At 33.3% G+C, this 19,571-nt stretch overlaps 2 protein-coding genes and 1 long non-coding RNA gene across 3 annotated transcripts; 2 read left to right on the forward strand and 1 right to left on the reverse strand.

The window, feature by feature from the left end:
* Nucleotides 1-5,898: 5,898 nt before the first annotated feature.
* LOC134727482 (serine-enriched protein-like) lies at nt 5,899-6,621 on the forward strand. Its single transcript, XM_063591862.1, has one exon. The coding sequence runs from the start codon at nt 5,899-5,901 to the stop codon at nt 6,619-6,621; it is 723 nt and encodes a 240-aa protein (XP_063447932.1).
* Nucleotides 6,622-9,387: 2,766 nt separating this feature from the next.
* Nucleotides 9,388-10,110, reverse strand: LOC134727483 (serine-enriched protein-like). Its single transcript, XM_063591864.1, has one exon. The coding sequence runs from the start codon at nt 10,108-10,110 to the stop codon at nt 9,388-9,390; it is 723 nt and encodes a 240-aa protein (XP_063447934.1).
* A 2,720-nt stretch (nt 10,111-12,830) lies between these two features.
* On the forward strand, nt 12,831-19,457 carry LOC134681760 (uncharacterized). The gene is made up of 3 exons (XR_010100680.1): nt 12,831-12,984; nt 18,083-18,175; nt 19,300-19,457. It is a non-coding gene; the product is annotated as an uncharacterized LOC134681760 (long non-coding RNA).
* The last annotated feature ends 114 nt before the right edge of the window (nt 19,458-19,571 follow it).

Consider the following 19,571-nt stretch of genomic DNA (forward strand, 5'->3'; position numbering starts at 1 on the left):
TTAGATGTTTGTTCCATTAGATAACCACGTAACCTAATTTCAAAACAACAGTCTGTTAAAATATACTCTGTTTATGTTATGCTATCAGCTCTTGTGCTTATATCAACTGTGTCCTCCACACACATACACTTGTTGAAAATGAAGAATCTTGTTTGCACCAAAACTTGTCAGTGGTGGATTTAGGGGGGGGGGGGCTTTTTGGGGGGAAATTGGTTGTTTATATAGGGAAACACTGAAGCGTGACTGGAGCGGCCCCCTCTTAAGCAGTCAGTGGGTCCCCACTTATGAAAATGTCTGGATCCATCACTGCTTGCTAATGAAATACATACAGTTGTATTATACTCTCAACACTACCCACCCACTCCTTGGGTTGTACACTACAGTGATTTTGTCCGTCCTTCTGTTAAGTTTGTTACATATTACTCTCCTGCTCTATTATGAAATGATTTTTGGTCAGGAACTTCATAATATTGAGAAGAATGATGTGAAAGATTTTCGACTCTGTAGGGCCTTACTTTGAATTTATCTTTTCTTGAAGGTAATTAAAAAACTGACATCTAAATTGTATATAACACTCTACGTGTTGCAATATACATCTCTCTATATAACCTGCAAACTAGTCAAATTTGAGACGAACACATTTTAGTTTGTTCAGGCAAGTTCTGAGTTTGTTTTTTTTAAACCTGTAAAAACAGTTTTAAAATATCAATATTTTGGTCGTATTTTTGTTTCATTCCAACTACAGTTTTCTAATTACTTGTTTATTTACCGGGTATAAGCTCTAAGGATGACTCATGAGGATTTATTTTGTGCAATGAAGTTTTGTCAATTGATGTAGATTTTAGTTTTTGTATAATCCATTATCTTCATAAGTACAAAGATATGAGTGTTATATATTCACTACCTAAATATTCTGTTAAAACTTTGTATGTTAATTATAAAAGCTTGATAGTTTTCCTTAAGATATGATCATACAACTGTACCTTCATTGTACTGAAAGCTTAACAAAATATAAAATGCCAAGACTACAGATTCCAGTGTTTTTGTGTAATTTAAATGATGTACTATAACAAAGTTTAATTTCATGTAAACCTGAAGAAAACTTGCAGGTTGCATACACATGTTCTCTCAGTTAACGTGGTTAAAGCCTCTTTTGATGAAAAACAAATCCTTGTTTTCAAAATTCCAATAGGGAACATACTTTATATAATTGTTTAGATAAACCAATTTTTCAAGACGTTTCGGCCAATGGCCTTCTTCAGTTCTTTATTTTTCCTCTCAACTACAAAAAACAAATCATTATATTTTTGTGCATTTTATATTCAAAATAACTGATTACTGGTGTTCATGTCAGATTACACATTTCTCCATGTTTTATCATCCTAATATTAAACTAAAAGAAGCATAACTTACTTAAGTGGAATATACTCAGCATTTTTTGTTAATAGTTCATTAAATGTTTCTGCTGATATGCTTAGCTTTAGAAGAAGATTTATGAAAATGGTTTATAACAATTTATGAATTCTACTTATGGAAAAATATCTTTTAAATTCTAACTATTTTTTTCAAAATATCTAAGATTATTTTTGTGTGCATTCTCCTTGGGTTTACACCATTAGAAGAATTCATAAACCAACATAACAAATTAAAACAAAATGAGTACACAAAGGTCAGATAAAATGTAAATAATTAATAGGCTGATAGGTGAACATTTTCATATTCAAAGTTATAGCTGTTGAAGGATTTGGTTAACAGAATGGAGCACCACTTTGTGTTATGATTTTCTGGGTGGACTGATAAGGTCCGAAATTCTCATGGACTAACAGGATCCAGAATACAAACCATATTTATATAGACCCCATGAAAACTATTGCTGATTTTAATTGAAACGAGATATTTTCTGTAGCTATTTATTTTGTACATGTCATATTTCACAATCATGTCAAAAATATTTGTTTATGTCTAGATGAATAAATACTACTGAGTCAGCATTTTGTTTTAGAAGTTTTATGTATAGTATAACAAGAAGGTGTCCCCAGTAAACAGATGCCTCACTCCCACTTTCATTTTCTATGTTCAGTGGACCGTGAAATTGGGGTCAGAACTCTAATGTGGCATTAAAATTAGAAAGATCATATCATAACAAACATGTATACAGTAGACTCCGGCCAATCGGATACCCAAAATGTCAGCTAAAAATATTCGATTATCCAATATATTCAATAAGAGGATGAATGTAAATTCATTGAATATTATGCAATAATAAGTAGATCCAATCCTGAGATGTTACTAACCCTTTCAATTGCTTAATATGTGAAAGGGCTGGAGGAATTTGATGGAGTGATTTTTATCAGTTACATCACCACGATGTTTGCGTAAAAAAATATCAGCTGATTATGTAATGATTAAATTTGTTTGCACTTGCAGTTTTTAATTCCTATATTTCTTAAAATAAATCAAATGTCCTGAAATACTTATGTGAATTTTTATCTTCCATTCATAGTTTGTCTTTATTTGTTTAGTAAACAAATTTAGATCCATGTACTAAGTTTCAGGTTGATTTGAATTCAACTTCATAAAAAACTACCTCGACCAAAAACTTTAACCTGAAACGAGACAGATGAACAAATGGACGAACAGACGCACAGACCAGAAAACTTAATGCCCCTCTTCTATCCTAGGTTGGGCATAAAAATAAGAAGATGTGATGTGACTGTCAATAAGTCAACTATCCACCAGAAACCAAATGATCAGGGCATTGACAGCTAAAGGTGATTGCCTTCAACAATAAGCAAAACACATACACTATATATAATGGATGTAGAAAGGCCCCTGAATGACAAAATATTAAATAAATCAGAAGACAAATTGATGGCTTGATTTATGACAAAACAAAAGCATTATTAGGAAACCTGTGGATAACAGGCAACTTACTTAGAAACAGGCACATAAAAATGTGGGGTCAAACTTATTTGTCAGACCAACACTCACTTATTCTATTACAGCACAAAATAAGAAGTCTTTAACTCATAAAATAATACATGTTTGATATTCTGATTCTAAAGAATATGGACATAAGAAATAAATAAAAAAAACTGGATTTTCTTTGACTTTTCAATGTGGTTGCAGATGTATGTAGTTTTACTTCACATTATTCACAATTCATTTTTATACGACTGCAAATTTTGAAAAAATTTTCGTCGTATATTGCTATCACATTGGCGTCGTCGTCTGCGTCGTCGTCCGAATACTTTTAGTTTTCGCACTCTAACTTTAGTAAAAGTGAATAGAAATCTATTAAATTTTAACACAAGGTTTATGACCACAAAAGAAAAAGTTGGGATTGATGTTGGGAGTTTTGGTCCCAACATTTTAGGAATTAGGGGCCAAAAAGGGCCCAAATAAGCATTTTCTTGGTTTTTGCACTATAACTTTAGTTTAAGTTAATAGAAATCTATGAAATTTTGACACAAGGTTTATGACCACAAAAGAAAGGTTGGGATTAATTTTGGGCGTTTTGGTTTCAACAGTTTAGGAATTAGGGGCCAAAAAAGGGCCCAAATAAGCATTATTCTTGGTTTTCGCACAATAACTTTAGTTTAAGTAAATAGAAATCAATGAAATTTAAACACAATGTTTATGACTACAAAAGGAAGATTGGTATTGATTTTGGGAGTTTAGGTCCCAACAGTTTAGGAATAAGGGGCCAAAAAGGGACCCAAATAAGCATTTTTCTTGATTTTTGCACCATAACGTTAGTATAAGTAAATCGAAATCTATGAAATTTAAACACAAGGTTTATGACCATAAAAGGAAGGTTGGTATTGATTTTGGGAGTTTTGGTCCCAACAGTTTAGGAAAAAGGGGCCCAAAGGGTCCAAAATTAAACTTTGTTTGATTTCATCAAAATTGAATAATTGGGGTTCTTTGATATGCCGAATCTAACTGTGTATGTAGATTCTTAACTTTTGGTCATATTTTCAAATTGGTCTACATTAAGGTCCAAAGGGTCCAAAATTAAACTTAGTTTGATTTGACAAAAAATGAATCGGTTGGGTTCTTTGATATGTTGAATCTAAAAATGTACTTAGATTCTTGATTATTGGCCCAGTTTTCAAGTTGGTCCAAATCTGGGTCCATGGGTTTCTTTGATATGCCAAATCTAACTGTGTATGTAGATTCTTCATTTTTGGTCCCGTTTTCAAATTGGCCTACATTAAGGTCCAAAGGGTCCAAAATTAAACTAAGTTTGATTTTAACAAAAATTAAATTCTTGGGCCTCTTTGATATGCTGAATCTAAACATGTACTTAGATTTTTCATTATGGGCCCAGTTTTCAAGTTGTCCAAATCAGGATCTAAAATTATTATATTAAGTATTGTGCAATAGCAAGTCTTTTCAATTGCACAGTATTGTGCAAGGGCAAGAAATATCTAATTTCACAATATTGTGAAATAGCAAATTTTTTTTTAATTAGAGTTATCTTTCTTTGTCCAGAATAGTAAGCAAGAAATATCTGATTGCAAGAAATTTTTTTTAATTGGAGTTATCTTTCTTTGTCCAGAATCAACTTAAATCTTTGTTATATGCAATATACAATGTATATTCACTTTTTACTACCAACTGATAAATTTAAATAATCTTTACCTTTCAGTGATAACAAGCAGTTTTTTTACATCTCAATATTTTATGATGTATTTAAATGAGTAGTTATTGTTGCAAACTCCATTAGAATATTTTAATTGAGATTAGTTTTGGAATAAGGGAAAGGGGGATGTGATTAAAAAATTGGGTTCAATTTTTCTCATTTGAAATTTCATAAATAAAAAGAAAATTTCTTCAAACATTTTTTTGAGAGGATTAATATTCAACAGCATAGTGAATTGCTCTAAGAGAAAACAATTTTTTTAAGTTCATTAGAACACATTCATTCTGTGTCAGAAACCTATGCTGTGTCAACTATTTAATCACAATCCAAATTTAGAGCTGAATCCAGCTTGAATATTGTGTCCATACTTGCCCCAACCATTCAGGGTTCAACCTCTGCGGTCGTATAAAGCTACGCCCTGCGGAGCATCTGGTTGAATTTATATCCAGTTGACTTAGTTAGAATTTATCTTATTTACTAAATACTAAGATGCTCACATCAAGACAAACATTATATTATATTATCGCTATTTTGTGCATTTTTCCTTTGATTTTTTTTTGTGATAATTTTTCATACCATGCTACTCGCTTGAGATGGGAAATTATTGCTAGAAACCAAACAGGCATGTGGTGTTGTTATAAAATTGGCATGAAATTGACAACGTCGTCATAGGTAAAATAGTAATAAACAGATTATCATTGGTAATCTCAACGAAAATCTATAAATATGGAATTAATCACATTCAATGTAAGTAAGTTAATATAAAAAAAAATTGATACAGGCAAATTAATCCAAATAAAAGTTGACTTAAAAATTCAAATAACTGATATCTATTTTGTTATTTTTGTTAGGAAAACTAATATTTTTAAATGTCACCTTCCAGAAATAAATTCAATGATATTGATTTAATTACAAAACTATCAATCAGATTTGCTCATATTGTTTTCACCTGGTTAGATTACAACAGGATTTATCAAATTAGCTTTACTAACTAATCAACCTGTTAATTGTATTATTTGAATACATTAATGACCCCAAGCCACAGACAAGCCAACAACTCCATGGAACTGAGAATTGTCAGAAATGTCTCCATGTCTCAATTTATATGCCATTTTATGCTTCTTGTCAAAATGGAGCATTTCATTTCATAAAATGTCATGTATATAACTACAGTAATTTGAAAGTTCATATCATTTCAAATTATATCTTAAACTTTAAAAACTAATAATAAGTCTTATACAACTTACAAAATGGATAGATGTGAATCCACTCTGGCTTTAATAGACTTTGAACAAGTGGAGCAGAATGACTATTCATCTGGTTATGAATCCACACCATCAGACTCGGAGTCATCTACACCAACCCAGAAATCGCAATATGACACATTTTTACCAACCAGCTACAACAGGGACCCAGTCAAAATCAAAGAAAAGATGAGTTACAGAAATACACAAGCTCTGACAGAACAACTGAAGGTCATCTCGTCCATACCAGAACTTTGTGATGTCACATTTGAAGTTGGACCAGAACATGTCAAAGTTCATGGTGTCAAGGCCATCTTGGGAACGAGAAGCAGGGTGCTGTACAATCTCATTTTAAAGAAACAAAAGGAAGCTGAATTTCAGAGTAAAGCTGACAAAAAAGGAAAGCAAAAGAAAACCACGGTAAAATCAGACAAAGTTCTCATTGTCGTGAGAAAGTATGAACCAGAGGACTTCAAAAAGATAATTCAGTTCATACACAGTGGTTCTGTGGACATCAACAGTTCATGTGTAGCTGGACTTTTATGTGGAGCATCACAGTTTGGTCTGGATGACCTTGAAAGAGCATGCTGGGACTTTGTCAACTATTCTGTTAATTCAGGAACCATCTCAAAGATTATACCATCTGCCAAGCGATACAGTCATCATAAAACTGGACAAAGACTCTTAGAGATGATATTTAGTAAAACACAACAACATGTTGAATTGTAAATGACTATATAAATGAGTGCTTAATTTTATTATTACTATTAGTGCTATGATATGTTATTAATTGATAAATACTGAAGTAAATAAAATATATAGAAAAAAACTGTTTTTATTTGTGATGACCAATGGTGTTTACAATCTAGCCTACTGAAATAGTTTGTTTCTGTATAGCTTTTATCACATGATTTGTTCAGTTATTGTGGCTAAACCACGATCGAGTAAGTGTTCGAGTTAAAAGTTACAGTAAAAGTTGCAGGCAGGGTTCAAGTCATAGTTCGAGTTCAAGTTTGAATTAAAGTATGAACAATGCTTCGAGTTCCAGTTTGAGCCAAATAGAGATAAAGTTCGAGCTGTGTTTCGATTTAAACTTCGAGCTGTGCTTCGATTTAAACTTCAAGCTGTGCTTCGATTTAAACTTTGAATGCGAGTTAAAAGTTTGAGTTCGAGTTTAACTTTCAGTTCAAATCGGAGTTATTTCATTTAAGTTCGTATTTCATAATACATTTCAATCTCGGATCCAGAACCTTTAAAATTACAATGTTTCATGAAATTCTTATAGAAGTAATTCATGAGGCGACATTGATGTTTTGTTAAAATAAGATCAAAATCAAAACGCAATAAAATGCTCCAGCAGGGCACAACATACGACCACAGAGGTCGTACCCTGAACAGTTGCGGCAAGTATAGACACAACATCCAAGCTCGATACAGCTCTGAATTTTGATTGTGAAATATTCGACACAGCATAGGTTTCTGAAACAGAAGAAATGTGGTCAAAAAACTTTTGTTTTTAAATTGGACAGTTTGATATCCAATAAAAAAAACTTAATACACGGTTAGATTTAGCATATAAAAGAACCTTATATATTCAATTTTTGATAAATCAAAGTTTAATTTGGGACCCGATTTGGACCAACATGAACACTGTTTAGATTCAGCATACAGTGGCAGATCCAGAATTTGTCATAAGTGGGGGCCCACTGACTGACCTAAGAGGGGGCCCGCTCCAGTCACGCTTCAGTGATGCCCTATATAAGCAACCAAGTTTTTCCCCAAAAAGGGGGCCCGGGCCCCCTGCCCTCCCCCTAAATCCGCCTCTGGCATATCAAATGTTCAATTTTTGTTAAAATAAAAACAAACAAAAAATTGAGTTTCATGTAGACCAATTTGATAACGGGACCAAAAATGAAATAACCTAAACACACGGTTAGATTCGGTATATCAAAGAACCACAATACAAGTAACTCATGTTTTATGAAATCAAACAAAGTTTAATTTTGGACCCGGTGGACCAATTCAAAAACGAACACCGAAATCCAAAAACTTAATAAACGATAAATTGCAGCATACCAAAGAACCTTATATATTCAGTTTTTGTTGAATTTAAACAAAGTTTAATTTTCGACCCCAATTTGGACCAACTCAGTGTAAACTGGGCCCACACTAAAAAAAGTTAAATGCATGTTAAGATTCAGCATATCAAAGAACCCCAAGAATTCAATTTTGTTAAAATCAAACTAAGTTAATTCTGGGCCCTTTTGACCTCAATGTGGTGGACAAATTAAAAAACGGGGACCCAAAATCCAGAAATTTTTGATACACGGTTTAATTCAGCATATTAAAGAACCCTCAGAATAAAACCAAATTTAAATTGGTCAAGAAATAACCAATTTATATAAAGTATTAGAGAAGTCTTGTTTGGGCCTTTTTGACCCAAAATACCAAAACAGTTAGGGCCCAAACCCCAAAAATCAATCCAAACCTTCCTTTTTGGGTATGGAAACTTGTGGTACAATGTCAGAAAGATCCATACACTTGCACACAATTTATTGTCTGGAAACTAGAAAAATGCTTATTTGGACCCTGTTTAGGCCCTTTATTCCTAAACTATATGGACCATAACCCCCAAAATCAATCCTGACCTTCCATTTTGTGGTTTATAAAAAAAGAAAGTAAAATAAAAAAAAATACTGAACTCAGAGGAAAATCAGATCGGAAAGTACCTAATCACATGGCAAAATCAAATGACAAAACACATAAAAAGCGACTGTCATATTCCTGACTTGGTACAGGCATTTTTTAAATGTAGAAAATGGTGGATTAAATCTGGTTTTATAACCTTGTTGACAGTTTCATCAAATTCCGTTATATTTACAATGATCGATGATGCGTGAGCTAAACAGACATAATAAATTTCGACTTATTAATTACTTCTATCAGAATTTCAGGAAACATTGTAATTTTGAAGGTTCTGGATCCGAGATTGAAATGTATTATGAAATACGAACTTAAATGAAATAACTCCGATTTGAACTGAAAGTTAAACTCGAACTCAAACTTTTAACTCGCATTCAAAGTTTAAATCGAAGCACAGCTTGAAGTTTAAATCGAAGCACAGCTCGAAGTTTAAATCGAAACACAGCTCGAACTTTATCTCTATTTGGCTCAAACTGGAACTCGAAGCATTGTTCATACTTTAATTCAAACTTGAACTCGAACTATGACTTGAACCCTGCCTGCAACTTTTACTGTAACTTTTAACTCGAACACTTACTCGATCGTGGTTTAGCCACAATAACTGAACAAATCGTGTGATAAAAGCTATACAGAAACAAACTATTTCAGTAGGCTAGATTGTAAACACCATTGGTCATCACAGATAAAAACAGTTTTTTTCTATATATTTTATTTACTTCAGTATTTATCAATTAATAACATATCATAGCACTAATAGTAATAATAGAATTAAGCACTCATTTATATAGTCATTTACAATTCAACATGTTGTTGTGTTTTACTAAATATCATCTCCAAGAGTCTTTGTCCAGTTTTATGATGACTGTATCGCTTGGCAGATGGTATAATCTTTGAGATGGTTCCTGAATTAACAGAATAGTTGACAAAGTCCCAGCATGCTCTTTCAAGGTCATCCAGACCAAACTGTGATGCTCCACATAAAAGTCCAGCTACACATGAACTGTTGATGTCCACAGAACCACTGTGTATGAACTGAATTATCTTTTTGAAGTCCTCTGGTTCATACTTTCTCACGACAATGAGAACTTTGTCTGATTTTACCGTGGTTTTCTTTTGCTTTCCTTTTTTGTCAGCTTTACTCTGAAATTCAGCTTCCTTTTGTTTCTTTAAAATGAGATTGTACAGCACCCTGCTTCTCGTTCCCAAGATGGCCTTGACACCATGAACTTTGACATTTTCTGGTCCAACTTCAAATGTGACATCACAAAGTTCTGATATGGACGAGATGACCTTCAGTTGTTCTGTCAGAGCTTGTGTATTTCTGTAACTCATCTTTTCTTTGATTTTGACTGGGTCCCTGTTGTAGCTGGTTGGTACCAATGTATCATATTGTGATTTCTGGGTTGGTGTAGATGACTCCGAGTCTGATGGTGTGGATTCATAACCAGATGAATAGTCATCCTGCTCCACTTGTTCAAAGTCCATTAAAGCCAGAGTGGATTCACATCTATCCATTTTGTAGTTGTATTAAGACTTATTATTAGTTTTTAAAGTTTAAGATATAATTTGAAATGATATGAACTTTCACATTACTGTATTTATATTCATGACATTTTACGAAATGAAATGCTCCATTTTGACAAGTAGCATAAAATGGCATATAAATTGAGACATGGAGACATTTCTGTCAATTCTCATTTCCACATAGTTGTTGGCTTGTCTGTGGCTTGGGGTCATCAATGTATTGAATTAATCCAATTAGCAGGTTGATTGGTTAGTAAAGCTAATTTGATTAATCCTGTTATAATTTAATATGGTGAAAACAATATGAGCAACTCTGATTAATTGGTTTTGTAATAAAATCAATCACAGTTTAATATTATTTATGAAAGATGACTGTTTTTCTTGTAGAAAATAACAATGAATAAATCGTTCGTTTGATTTTTCATGTCAACTTCTATTTGGATAAACTTTGTTGTAAATTAATTTCGTTTTTTTTTTATATTACTTAATGAAAATAATGAATGTGATATAAAATCCATATCTTAATGAATCATATAAAATGCATGTTTTGTTTTTTACAAAAAAAAATCAAACGGGAATTCCGAAAACCAACTGTTTAATCTATATAAAAAACGGCAAATGCTTTTGAACCACACCAATAAACTACACTTACAACACTCAACAACAGACACCGCTCCTTACTTCAGATAGGTGCTTAACATTTTTATACTGCAACTAGACTAGTTATGTTATTTCCTAAATATAGTAACGCAGCTATTATATTTTGTGCAATGTCAATTTCATCTTTAAACTTTTCCACAGTCAAGGGTTCATTAAGGGATGAAAATAAGTTTGAAGTTTGTGTTATGATTTAAATAGCTATGAATTTATTTATTTAAGTTGCAGTATAAAAACAATCTAAGGTCAATGTCAGTTAGGTCAATGTCAGAAAAATATCAACTTTTTCCAGATACTCGGCGCAAAACTGGGGAAGGGCTCGGTAGAACCATGATTTCTCAGTCTCATACAAAAAAGGTTTTTTTTTCTGACATCGACCTAAAATTGCAACTTGAACATATCAAGACAATATAAAAGAGGGAGGATATATACCAGAGGGAGAGTCGAAACTCATAGCGGATATAAAATAAACTGACCATGTCATGGCTAAAAATAAAAAGACAAACAGACAAATAATAGCACAGAAGACACAACATAGAAAACTAAAGACTAAGCAACACGAACCCCACCAAAAACTTGGGGTGATCTCAGGTGCTCCGGAAGAGTAGGCAAAATATCAATTAAAATGGCTTAAATTGAATACTATTTATACTAAATCAATATTATTTTCGAAAAGCATCTGAGAAACAGGCTTATCCCCGGCTTAGTATATATCTAGGATTTTGATTGGTTAACGCACGTCGTTACAAAACCCATAGCCCCTGTTTTCCTTAGTTCCATGATTGGTCCTTGTGAAGTATTGATGATTCTGTAGATTGTTCATGATGTTTGTAATTAAATATTTAATTCATTAACGATTTTATCTTATTATGTCGATCATTTACACTCATTTCATTAAATGCATCACTTGACTGCCACATTTTCAAGGAATGGGACACTCTCCGGCGCAGAGCTCACATCCGTTACGTACTTACTTCGCATCACTACACTAAATATGACATTGTATTGTAGTGTACTAAGTATACGGAAAGGAAACGAGCGCTGTACGGAGATTGGGAATGGGACTACTGACCTAGCTATTCAAATTACCCACGTCAATGTCACACCATCTATGGCGTAACACTCACAACCGATTGAGCGCCAAATTTGACTCAATCCAGTTTCTCTGTCTCCGTATTAAAAACGTCTTATATTTGACTACCTATAGGGTTCTACCAAAGTTAGTACCCTACACCCCGTAAAAAATATGTAAAATTTCCAAATTTCAATAAAACTTTTTTTATAATGAAAAAAACGTTGTTTTCGCGTTACACTTTGTACCCGAATTGCCATAAAACTCGCCCGATTCGGACTAAGACCGGGGATAAATTCGTTATCTACGTTCATATCCGTAGATAGGGATACTTTAACACCCTTCAGTACCCTGTACAACCTTCGGCTACGCCTCATGGTGTACTGGGTACTTCAGGGTGTTACTGAAATATCCATATCTACTGACGGATATGAACGTAGATAACTTATAATATAACCATAAAAACATTTAACTAATGAGTTATGAAAATGAATTCGAAGTGACAGGTCAAGGTAAGATTAACACTGCTAGACGGACATTTACATCTACCGTTACTATCATTCTATACAACGGATATGGTTAATTGTTCTATTGCTAATAGTAAACTGAGAAACTGAGCTTATCACGAATGCTTAAAATTGACGTACATGTACCATGAAAATAAGGTTTAGAGTCAGATGAACGCTGTCGTGGACATCTTTATTTACACAAACTATAGTTTGACTATTGACTATTATGAGTGTCTGCATAAGAAATGGACATCATCATGAAAATATTTGAAGTGCTCTTCAGCTTTGTAGTTTGTTTGGCTATTTGATCTGAGCGTCAACGATGAGTTTTATACCGGCGTCACAAATCAGCGTATATAGCTCCAACGTACGCCGGGGTTGGTAAAAAATCAAATACATGATGTATGTTTCCAATATGCTGGTAGTATGCTAAAATAACACTGAGTATACCCGTTTTCTTGTGTCACCTCCGGCTTCGGTCAAACCCTTAGTGTATCCCTCTGCAAAGTTCCCAACAACCCAATGTCAAATGTGAAAACACCCGTTCAGCTATACAAATACCTACTTAGGCAAGTTAGGCTTCTGCCTAAAAATTCACAGGACTACTACAACAATTATGTGAGACAGGTAAGATATATTTTCAGGCATTCTTATGAAGTCTTATATAACTCTAAACTTTTCTGTAAATGATTTGTTTCCGCTAAATGACATTTCAAACGACTGGTGGCGACTTACTATCACTACTGACTGCTTCCTTTTAGCCTTTATTTTTTTGTTAAATATTAATTAATTTGTTTATAAATATTGGTAAAAAGTACGAAAAGCAAAAAACTTAATTGGGTACATTTATATGATGGGGAAAGAAACGGTTTATTTGTTGTCATAAACATGTATGTAAATTCCTCCTAATATTGGAGCACACACCGATCATGGACATTACTTAGCTCTGACGGAAAGGAAGAATGTACTCTTTTGTCCGACTAAGTTGCATTCCTTCGTTGAGTTTGCAACATTATGTCTTAAAATTTGATGTATCATGTATTTTAATTCGAAAAATCAAGATAAGATCTACAATTTAAGTTAAATATAGTTGATATCGTTAGCCTATTCGTTATTGGAGTTCAGCATGCTAGATTAACAAAAAAAGAGATATTTGCCATGCATTCTATTCTAGTCTACAATATTAGTGTTAGAGAATGTCCATTGTAAAACTTGCAAGTAGACTATGGTGATGGACAAAGCGGACAACATCTAGTTCATTTTTTGATGTTACAAAATTGGTTGGTAAATAAATTATTGTCTTTTATGAGGGTCTGCATAAGAAATTGACATCATCATGAAAATATTTGAAGTGCTCTTCAGCTTTGTACTTGTTTGACAAAATTGGTTGGTAAATAAATTATTGTAAGATACAACAAGTACACATCAAATAAGTTAAAAAAAGATAGTTGATATATTCTGGAACTATCATACTAGTATAATAGTCACAGATATATAAAAAAAAAAAAAAAAAAGTAATTTAAATTTTCTAAACACAGAAAAAGGAGAGGGTTGGTAAATGCCAAAGTCGCCTGTCACTCTAATCCACGTAGATATGACAATAGCGTCATACATTTTTGTCGAGCCTTCGACTTTAGTCGAAAAAGCGAGACTAAGCGATCCTATACATTCCGTCGTCGTCGGCGGCGTCCACAAATATTCACTCTGAGGTTAAAGTTTTTGAAATTTTAATAACTTTCTTAAACTATACTGGATTTCTACCAAACTTGGACAGAAGCTTGTTTATGGTCATAAGATAGTATCCAGAAGTAAATTTTGTAAAATAAAATTCCATTTTTTCCATATTTTACATGAAAATGGACTTAGTTTTTCTGCGGGGAAACATTACATTCACTCTGTGGTTAAAGTTTTTAAAATTTTAATAACTTTCTTAAACTATCCTGGGTTTGTACCAAAATTGGACAGAAGCTTATTTATGATCATAAGATAGTATCGAAAAGTAAATTTTGTAAAAAAAAAAATCTAATTTTTCCGTATTTTACTTTTAAATAGACTTAGATTTTCTTCCAGTTAACACTATATACGTGTAAAGTCTGCAATTAAAGTTTTTAAAGCATTTATTAGAATAATGAATTATGCTGGATTTTTACCAAACGTGGACAGAAGCATCTTACGATCAAAAGATTGTATCAAGAGGAATATTTTTATTGATTTTTTTCCTCATTTTTGTTGAGCCTGCGATTTACAGCAACAGTAGGCGAGACACTGGGTTCCGTGGAACCCTTACAATTTTTTTTCATAGTTAAGCTACAAACGAGAAAGCTGATAATAATTTTGAACACAACAACCATAGAAATGGGTGCTCTGGAAGAGACTGAGTATGTAGATCCTACTCCACATGTGGCATCCGTTGTGTTGCTAATCTATAATACTAAAATTACGAGGTCCAATTTGTCAGCCGTCATCACGTAAAAACGACGAATCAAAGAATTCAACTTTATATATAACTTATATAGTACAAAGGTGTAGATTAAAAATTACACCATTCCAGGCCCTTTTGTTTTCCAAGTAATTAATGTTGCCAATAATTAAGAAGTTCCGTGTCGAGTCCGATACCGATACCAATAGTATATTCACATGTTACCTAATACCTTATCTGTACGTTCCGCATCTGACAGGCGCACCACCAAACGGTGTATTCAGGACTATGCTATTTATACGGGTCATGATCACAGGGTTGACACTACTAAATTCCATCAGCGATTGTCAAATTGTTACCTATTGTAGTATGTTTAATTTGATCAATAAGACTTTCTAAGATAACAATACGAATACTAATCACAGTTCCAGTTCGACGGATTCAAACAGAAAGATTTGAAAGCAGAGAAAACTCTGTATCTTATAATCAGCATGACTTTATCAGATGACAATAATAATACTGAAATAAGGCTTGCGCATAGTTAAATACTTTTATTCAGTCAACGGACCCGCGATATCACGGGTGTGTTCTAGTATCATTATAAACTGGGGCCGTTAAATAGTCTATTTTGGTATGTCATAATAGTGAAAAGGGAAGGGGATTTAGTTATGACGTAAGGAACATATTCGATATCATCTGTGAAACTGGTTATTTGAAATTAAAGACTCACATGGTCTTTGTGAGCTTATATAATTGTGCAAACGGTAAGCCCTCGTGTTTTATGTAAGTTTTATTAAAGGTGCAGTTATTGAGTTAAGTAAAAACTTCTTAAAAGTGCCATCTAACTAGCTGTTTAGTAATTAAAGACTCGCATGGTCTTGGTGAGCTTAGATAGATGTGCAGACGGTAAGCCTTCGTGGCTTATGTAAGTTGTATTAAAGGTGTAGTAAAATCTTCTTAAAAGTGCTACATAATAATACTAAAATTACGAGGTCCAATTTGTCAGCCGTCATCACGTAAAAACGACGAATCAAAGAATTCAACTTTATATATAACTTATATAGTACAAAGGTGTAGATTAAAAATTACACCATTCCAGGCCCTTTTGTTTTCCAAGTAATTAATGTTGCCAATAATTAAGAAGTTCCGTGTCGAGTCCGATACCGATACCAATAGTATATTCACATGTTACCTAATACCTTATCTGTACGTTCCGCATCTGACAGGCGCACCACCAAACGGTGTATTCAGGACTATGCTATTTATACGGGTCATGATCACAGGGTTGACACTACTAAATTCCATCAGCGATTGTCAAATTGTTACCTATTGTAGTATGTTTAATTTGATCAATAAGACTTTCTAAGATAACAATACGAATACTAATCACAGTTCCAGTTCGACGGATTCAAACAGAAAGATTTGAAAGCAGAGAAAACTCTGTATCTTATAATCAGCATGACTTTATCAGATGACAATAATAATACTGAAATAAGGCTTGCGCATAGTTAAATACTTTTATTCAGTCAACGGACCCGCGATATCACGGGTGTGTTCTAGTATCATTATAAACTGGGGCCGTTAAATAGTCTATTTTGGTATGTCATAATAGTGAAAAGGGAAGGGGATTTAGTTATGACGTAAGGAACATATTCGATATCATCTGTGAAACTGGTTATTTGAAATTAAAGACTCACATGGTCTTTGTGAGCTTATATAATTGTGCAAACGGTAAGCCCTCGTGTTTTATGTAAGTTTTATTAAAGGTGCAGTTATTGAGTTAAGTAAAAACTTCTTAAAAGTGCCATCTAACTAGCTGTTTAGTAATTAAAGACTCGCATGGTCTTGGTGAGCTTAGATAGATGTGCAGACGGTAAGCCTTCGTGGCTTATGTAAGTTGTATTAAAGGTGTAGTAAAATCTTCTTAAAAGTGCTACATAATAATACTAAAATTACGAGGTCCAATTTGTCAGCCGTCATCACGTAAAAACGACGAATCAAAGAATTCAACTTTATATATAACTTATATAGTACAAAGGTGTAGATTAAAAATTACACCATTCCAGGCCCTTTTGTTTTCCAAGTAATTAATGTTGCCAATAATTAAGAAGTTCCGTGTCGAGTCCGATACCGATACCAATAGTATATTCACATGTTACCTAATACCTTATCTGTACGTTCCGCATCTGACAGGCGCACCACCAAACGGTGTATTCAGGACTATGCTATTTATACGGGTCATGATCACAGGGTTGACACTACTAAATTCCATCAGCGATTGTCAAATTGTTACCTATTGTAGTATGTTTAATTTGATCAATAAGACTTTCTAAGATAACAATACGAATACTAATCACAGTTCCAGTTCGACGGATTCAAACAGAAAGATTTGAAAGCAGAGAAAACTCTGTATCTTATAATCAGCATGACTTTATCAGATGACAATAATAATACTGAAATAAGGCTTGCGCATAGTTAAATACTTTTATTCAGTCAACGGACCCGCGATATCACGGGTGTGTTCTAGTATCATTATAAACTGGGGCCGTTAAATAGTCTATTTTGGTATGTCATAATAGTGAAAAGGGAAGGGGATTTAGTTATGACGTAAGGAACATATTCGATATCATCTGTGAAACTGGTTATTTGAAATTAAAGACTCACATGGTCTTTGTGAGCTTAGATAATTGTGCAAACGGTAAGCCCTCGTGTTTTATGTAAGTTTTATTAAAGGTGCAGTTATTGAGTTAAGTAAAAACTTCTTAAAAGTGCCATCTAACTAGCTGTTTAGTAATTAAAGACTCGCATGGTCTTGGTGAGCTTAGATAGATGTGCAGACGGTAAGCCTTCGTGGCTTATGTAAGTTGTATTAAAGGTGTAGTAAAATCTTCTTAAAAGTGCTACATAACTAGCTGTTTATTAATTAAAGACTCGCATGGTCTTGGTGAGCTTAGATAGATGTGCAGACGGTAAGCCTTCGTGGCTTATGTAAGTTGTATTAAAGGTGTAGTAAAATCTTCTTAAAAGTGCCATCTAACTAGCTGTTTATAGTAATTAAAGACTCGCATGGTTATGGCGAGCTTAGATAATTGTGCAGACGGTAAGCCCTCATGTGTTAAGGTGCAGTCATGTTGTAATTTTTTAGAAAAAAAATCTTTGTCTCAATTTTAAAGAATTTAAAACTAAAGATTAAACGCCTTTTTAAAGGAATTTATTGGTGTATTAATTCGACTAATTCACTTACAAACAAATAAAAGTCCTTAAAAAATGGCATCTATTAAACAAGCAACACGTTTTAATTCCTAGGGTTACAATAGCCATGCAGATGAGACGGATCCAGAACGAATCCAACAAATTATTGCAAAAGCGATGGAAGATAGTAAATGGTTGGTGAATAAAGTAAGTTCATACGGAACTAATAGTTATAATATAAAATTGAAATGATCATAGTAGACTTTAGATGCCAATGAGACAACTATTCACCAGAGTTTAAAGGATTTAGAAGTAAACAAATAACATAAAAAGAGGATGTGGTATGATTGCTTATGAGACAACCCAAATGTCGATAGGTCGTGGTACGGCATCAAAATCCAGTAACAGTAATTAAATGCCCCGAAATGACAAACTGTTAAAATATTTAGCAATTTTCTGACCTTGCTCCTAATTCTGGTCTTCCTTAAAGATCAATCTGCTATTGAGCAATACTGGTAGCGCTTTTAATCGCTCATCAAAATTTATCGGAGTAATACTACGGATGACATGTTGTGGAGCGCTGCAGGATCTGCTTATCCTTCTGGATCACCTCCTAATACCCGGTTGTTGGTGGTGATCGTATTGCCCAGTCTCTGTTACTATGTATTTTATGTACTATTGTTTGTCTTTTGGTTATTTTTCGTTTTTAGTCTTGGCTTTACCAGTTCATTTTCGAATTATGAGTTTTATTGTGGCTTTGGTACCTATTGTCTCTCTTTTATAGATTATTATACAATTTGATACATTTTTGTTCAAGTTACAGCATAATTCAGTAAAATTAAAATCAATTATCAAAAATTAATAAGTAGATCTAGCGTTGTTCAACGTAAGTTTACTATCCTTAGTCAAACAAGTTTACTGGTTGTCGCTTGTTGATGTGGTTCATAAGTGTTTCTCGTTTCTCTTTGTTTTATATAGATTATACCGTTGGGTTTCCTGTTTGAGTTATTTTACACTAATCATTTTGTGGCACTTTAGCTTGCTGTTCGGTGTGAGCCAATGCTTTGTGTTGGAGGCCGTACTTTGACCTATAATGCTTTACTTTTTACAAATTGTGACTTGGATGAAGACGTGTTTCATTGGCACGCATACCACATCTTCTTATATATATCTATGTAATGAAATGAGAATTTTAGAAATACATGAAAAGGACTTTATACTTTCCATTATCGCTTAATTCTGCTTTATATTTGTGTGCAATGACGACGAGGCATAGACCCGTTTTAAATGTAAATGTAAGCATCACATGAATTTAATATTGCTTTTTTCAGTATACAAAGTAACACCAAAGAAAATATTGACTACCAGCAACTCAAAACAACTAGAGAGACATTTGAAGTTACCTTGTATCTGCATTCATCATGATCAGTGTGTTTTAAATGATGATTGAACATTTCGTACGACGAGCTCAGAGATGTTTATAAAGTTTCAATATTAAATACATGAAACAAGCAACATTTTTCATTTTTATAGGGCAAATTGCTATCAATGTCATTCTCTTTGAAACAGGTCGTGCAGAACCGCCATGGTAGGTCAATGCCGT

Source organism: Mytilus trossulus, chromosome 8, assembly GCF_036588685.1.
Source record: "Mytilus trossulus isolate FHL-02 chromosome 8, PNRI_Mtr1.1.1.hap1, whole genome shotgun sequence".
NCBI lineage: Eukaryota > Metazoa > Mollusca > Bivalvia > Mytilida > Mytilidae > Mytilus > Mytilus trossulus.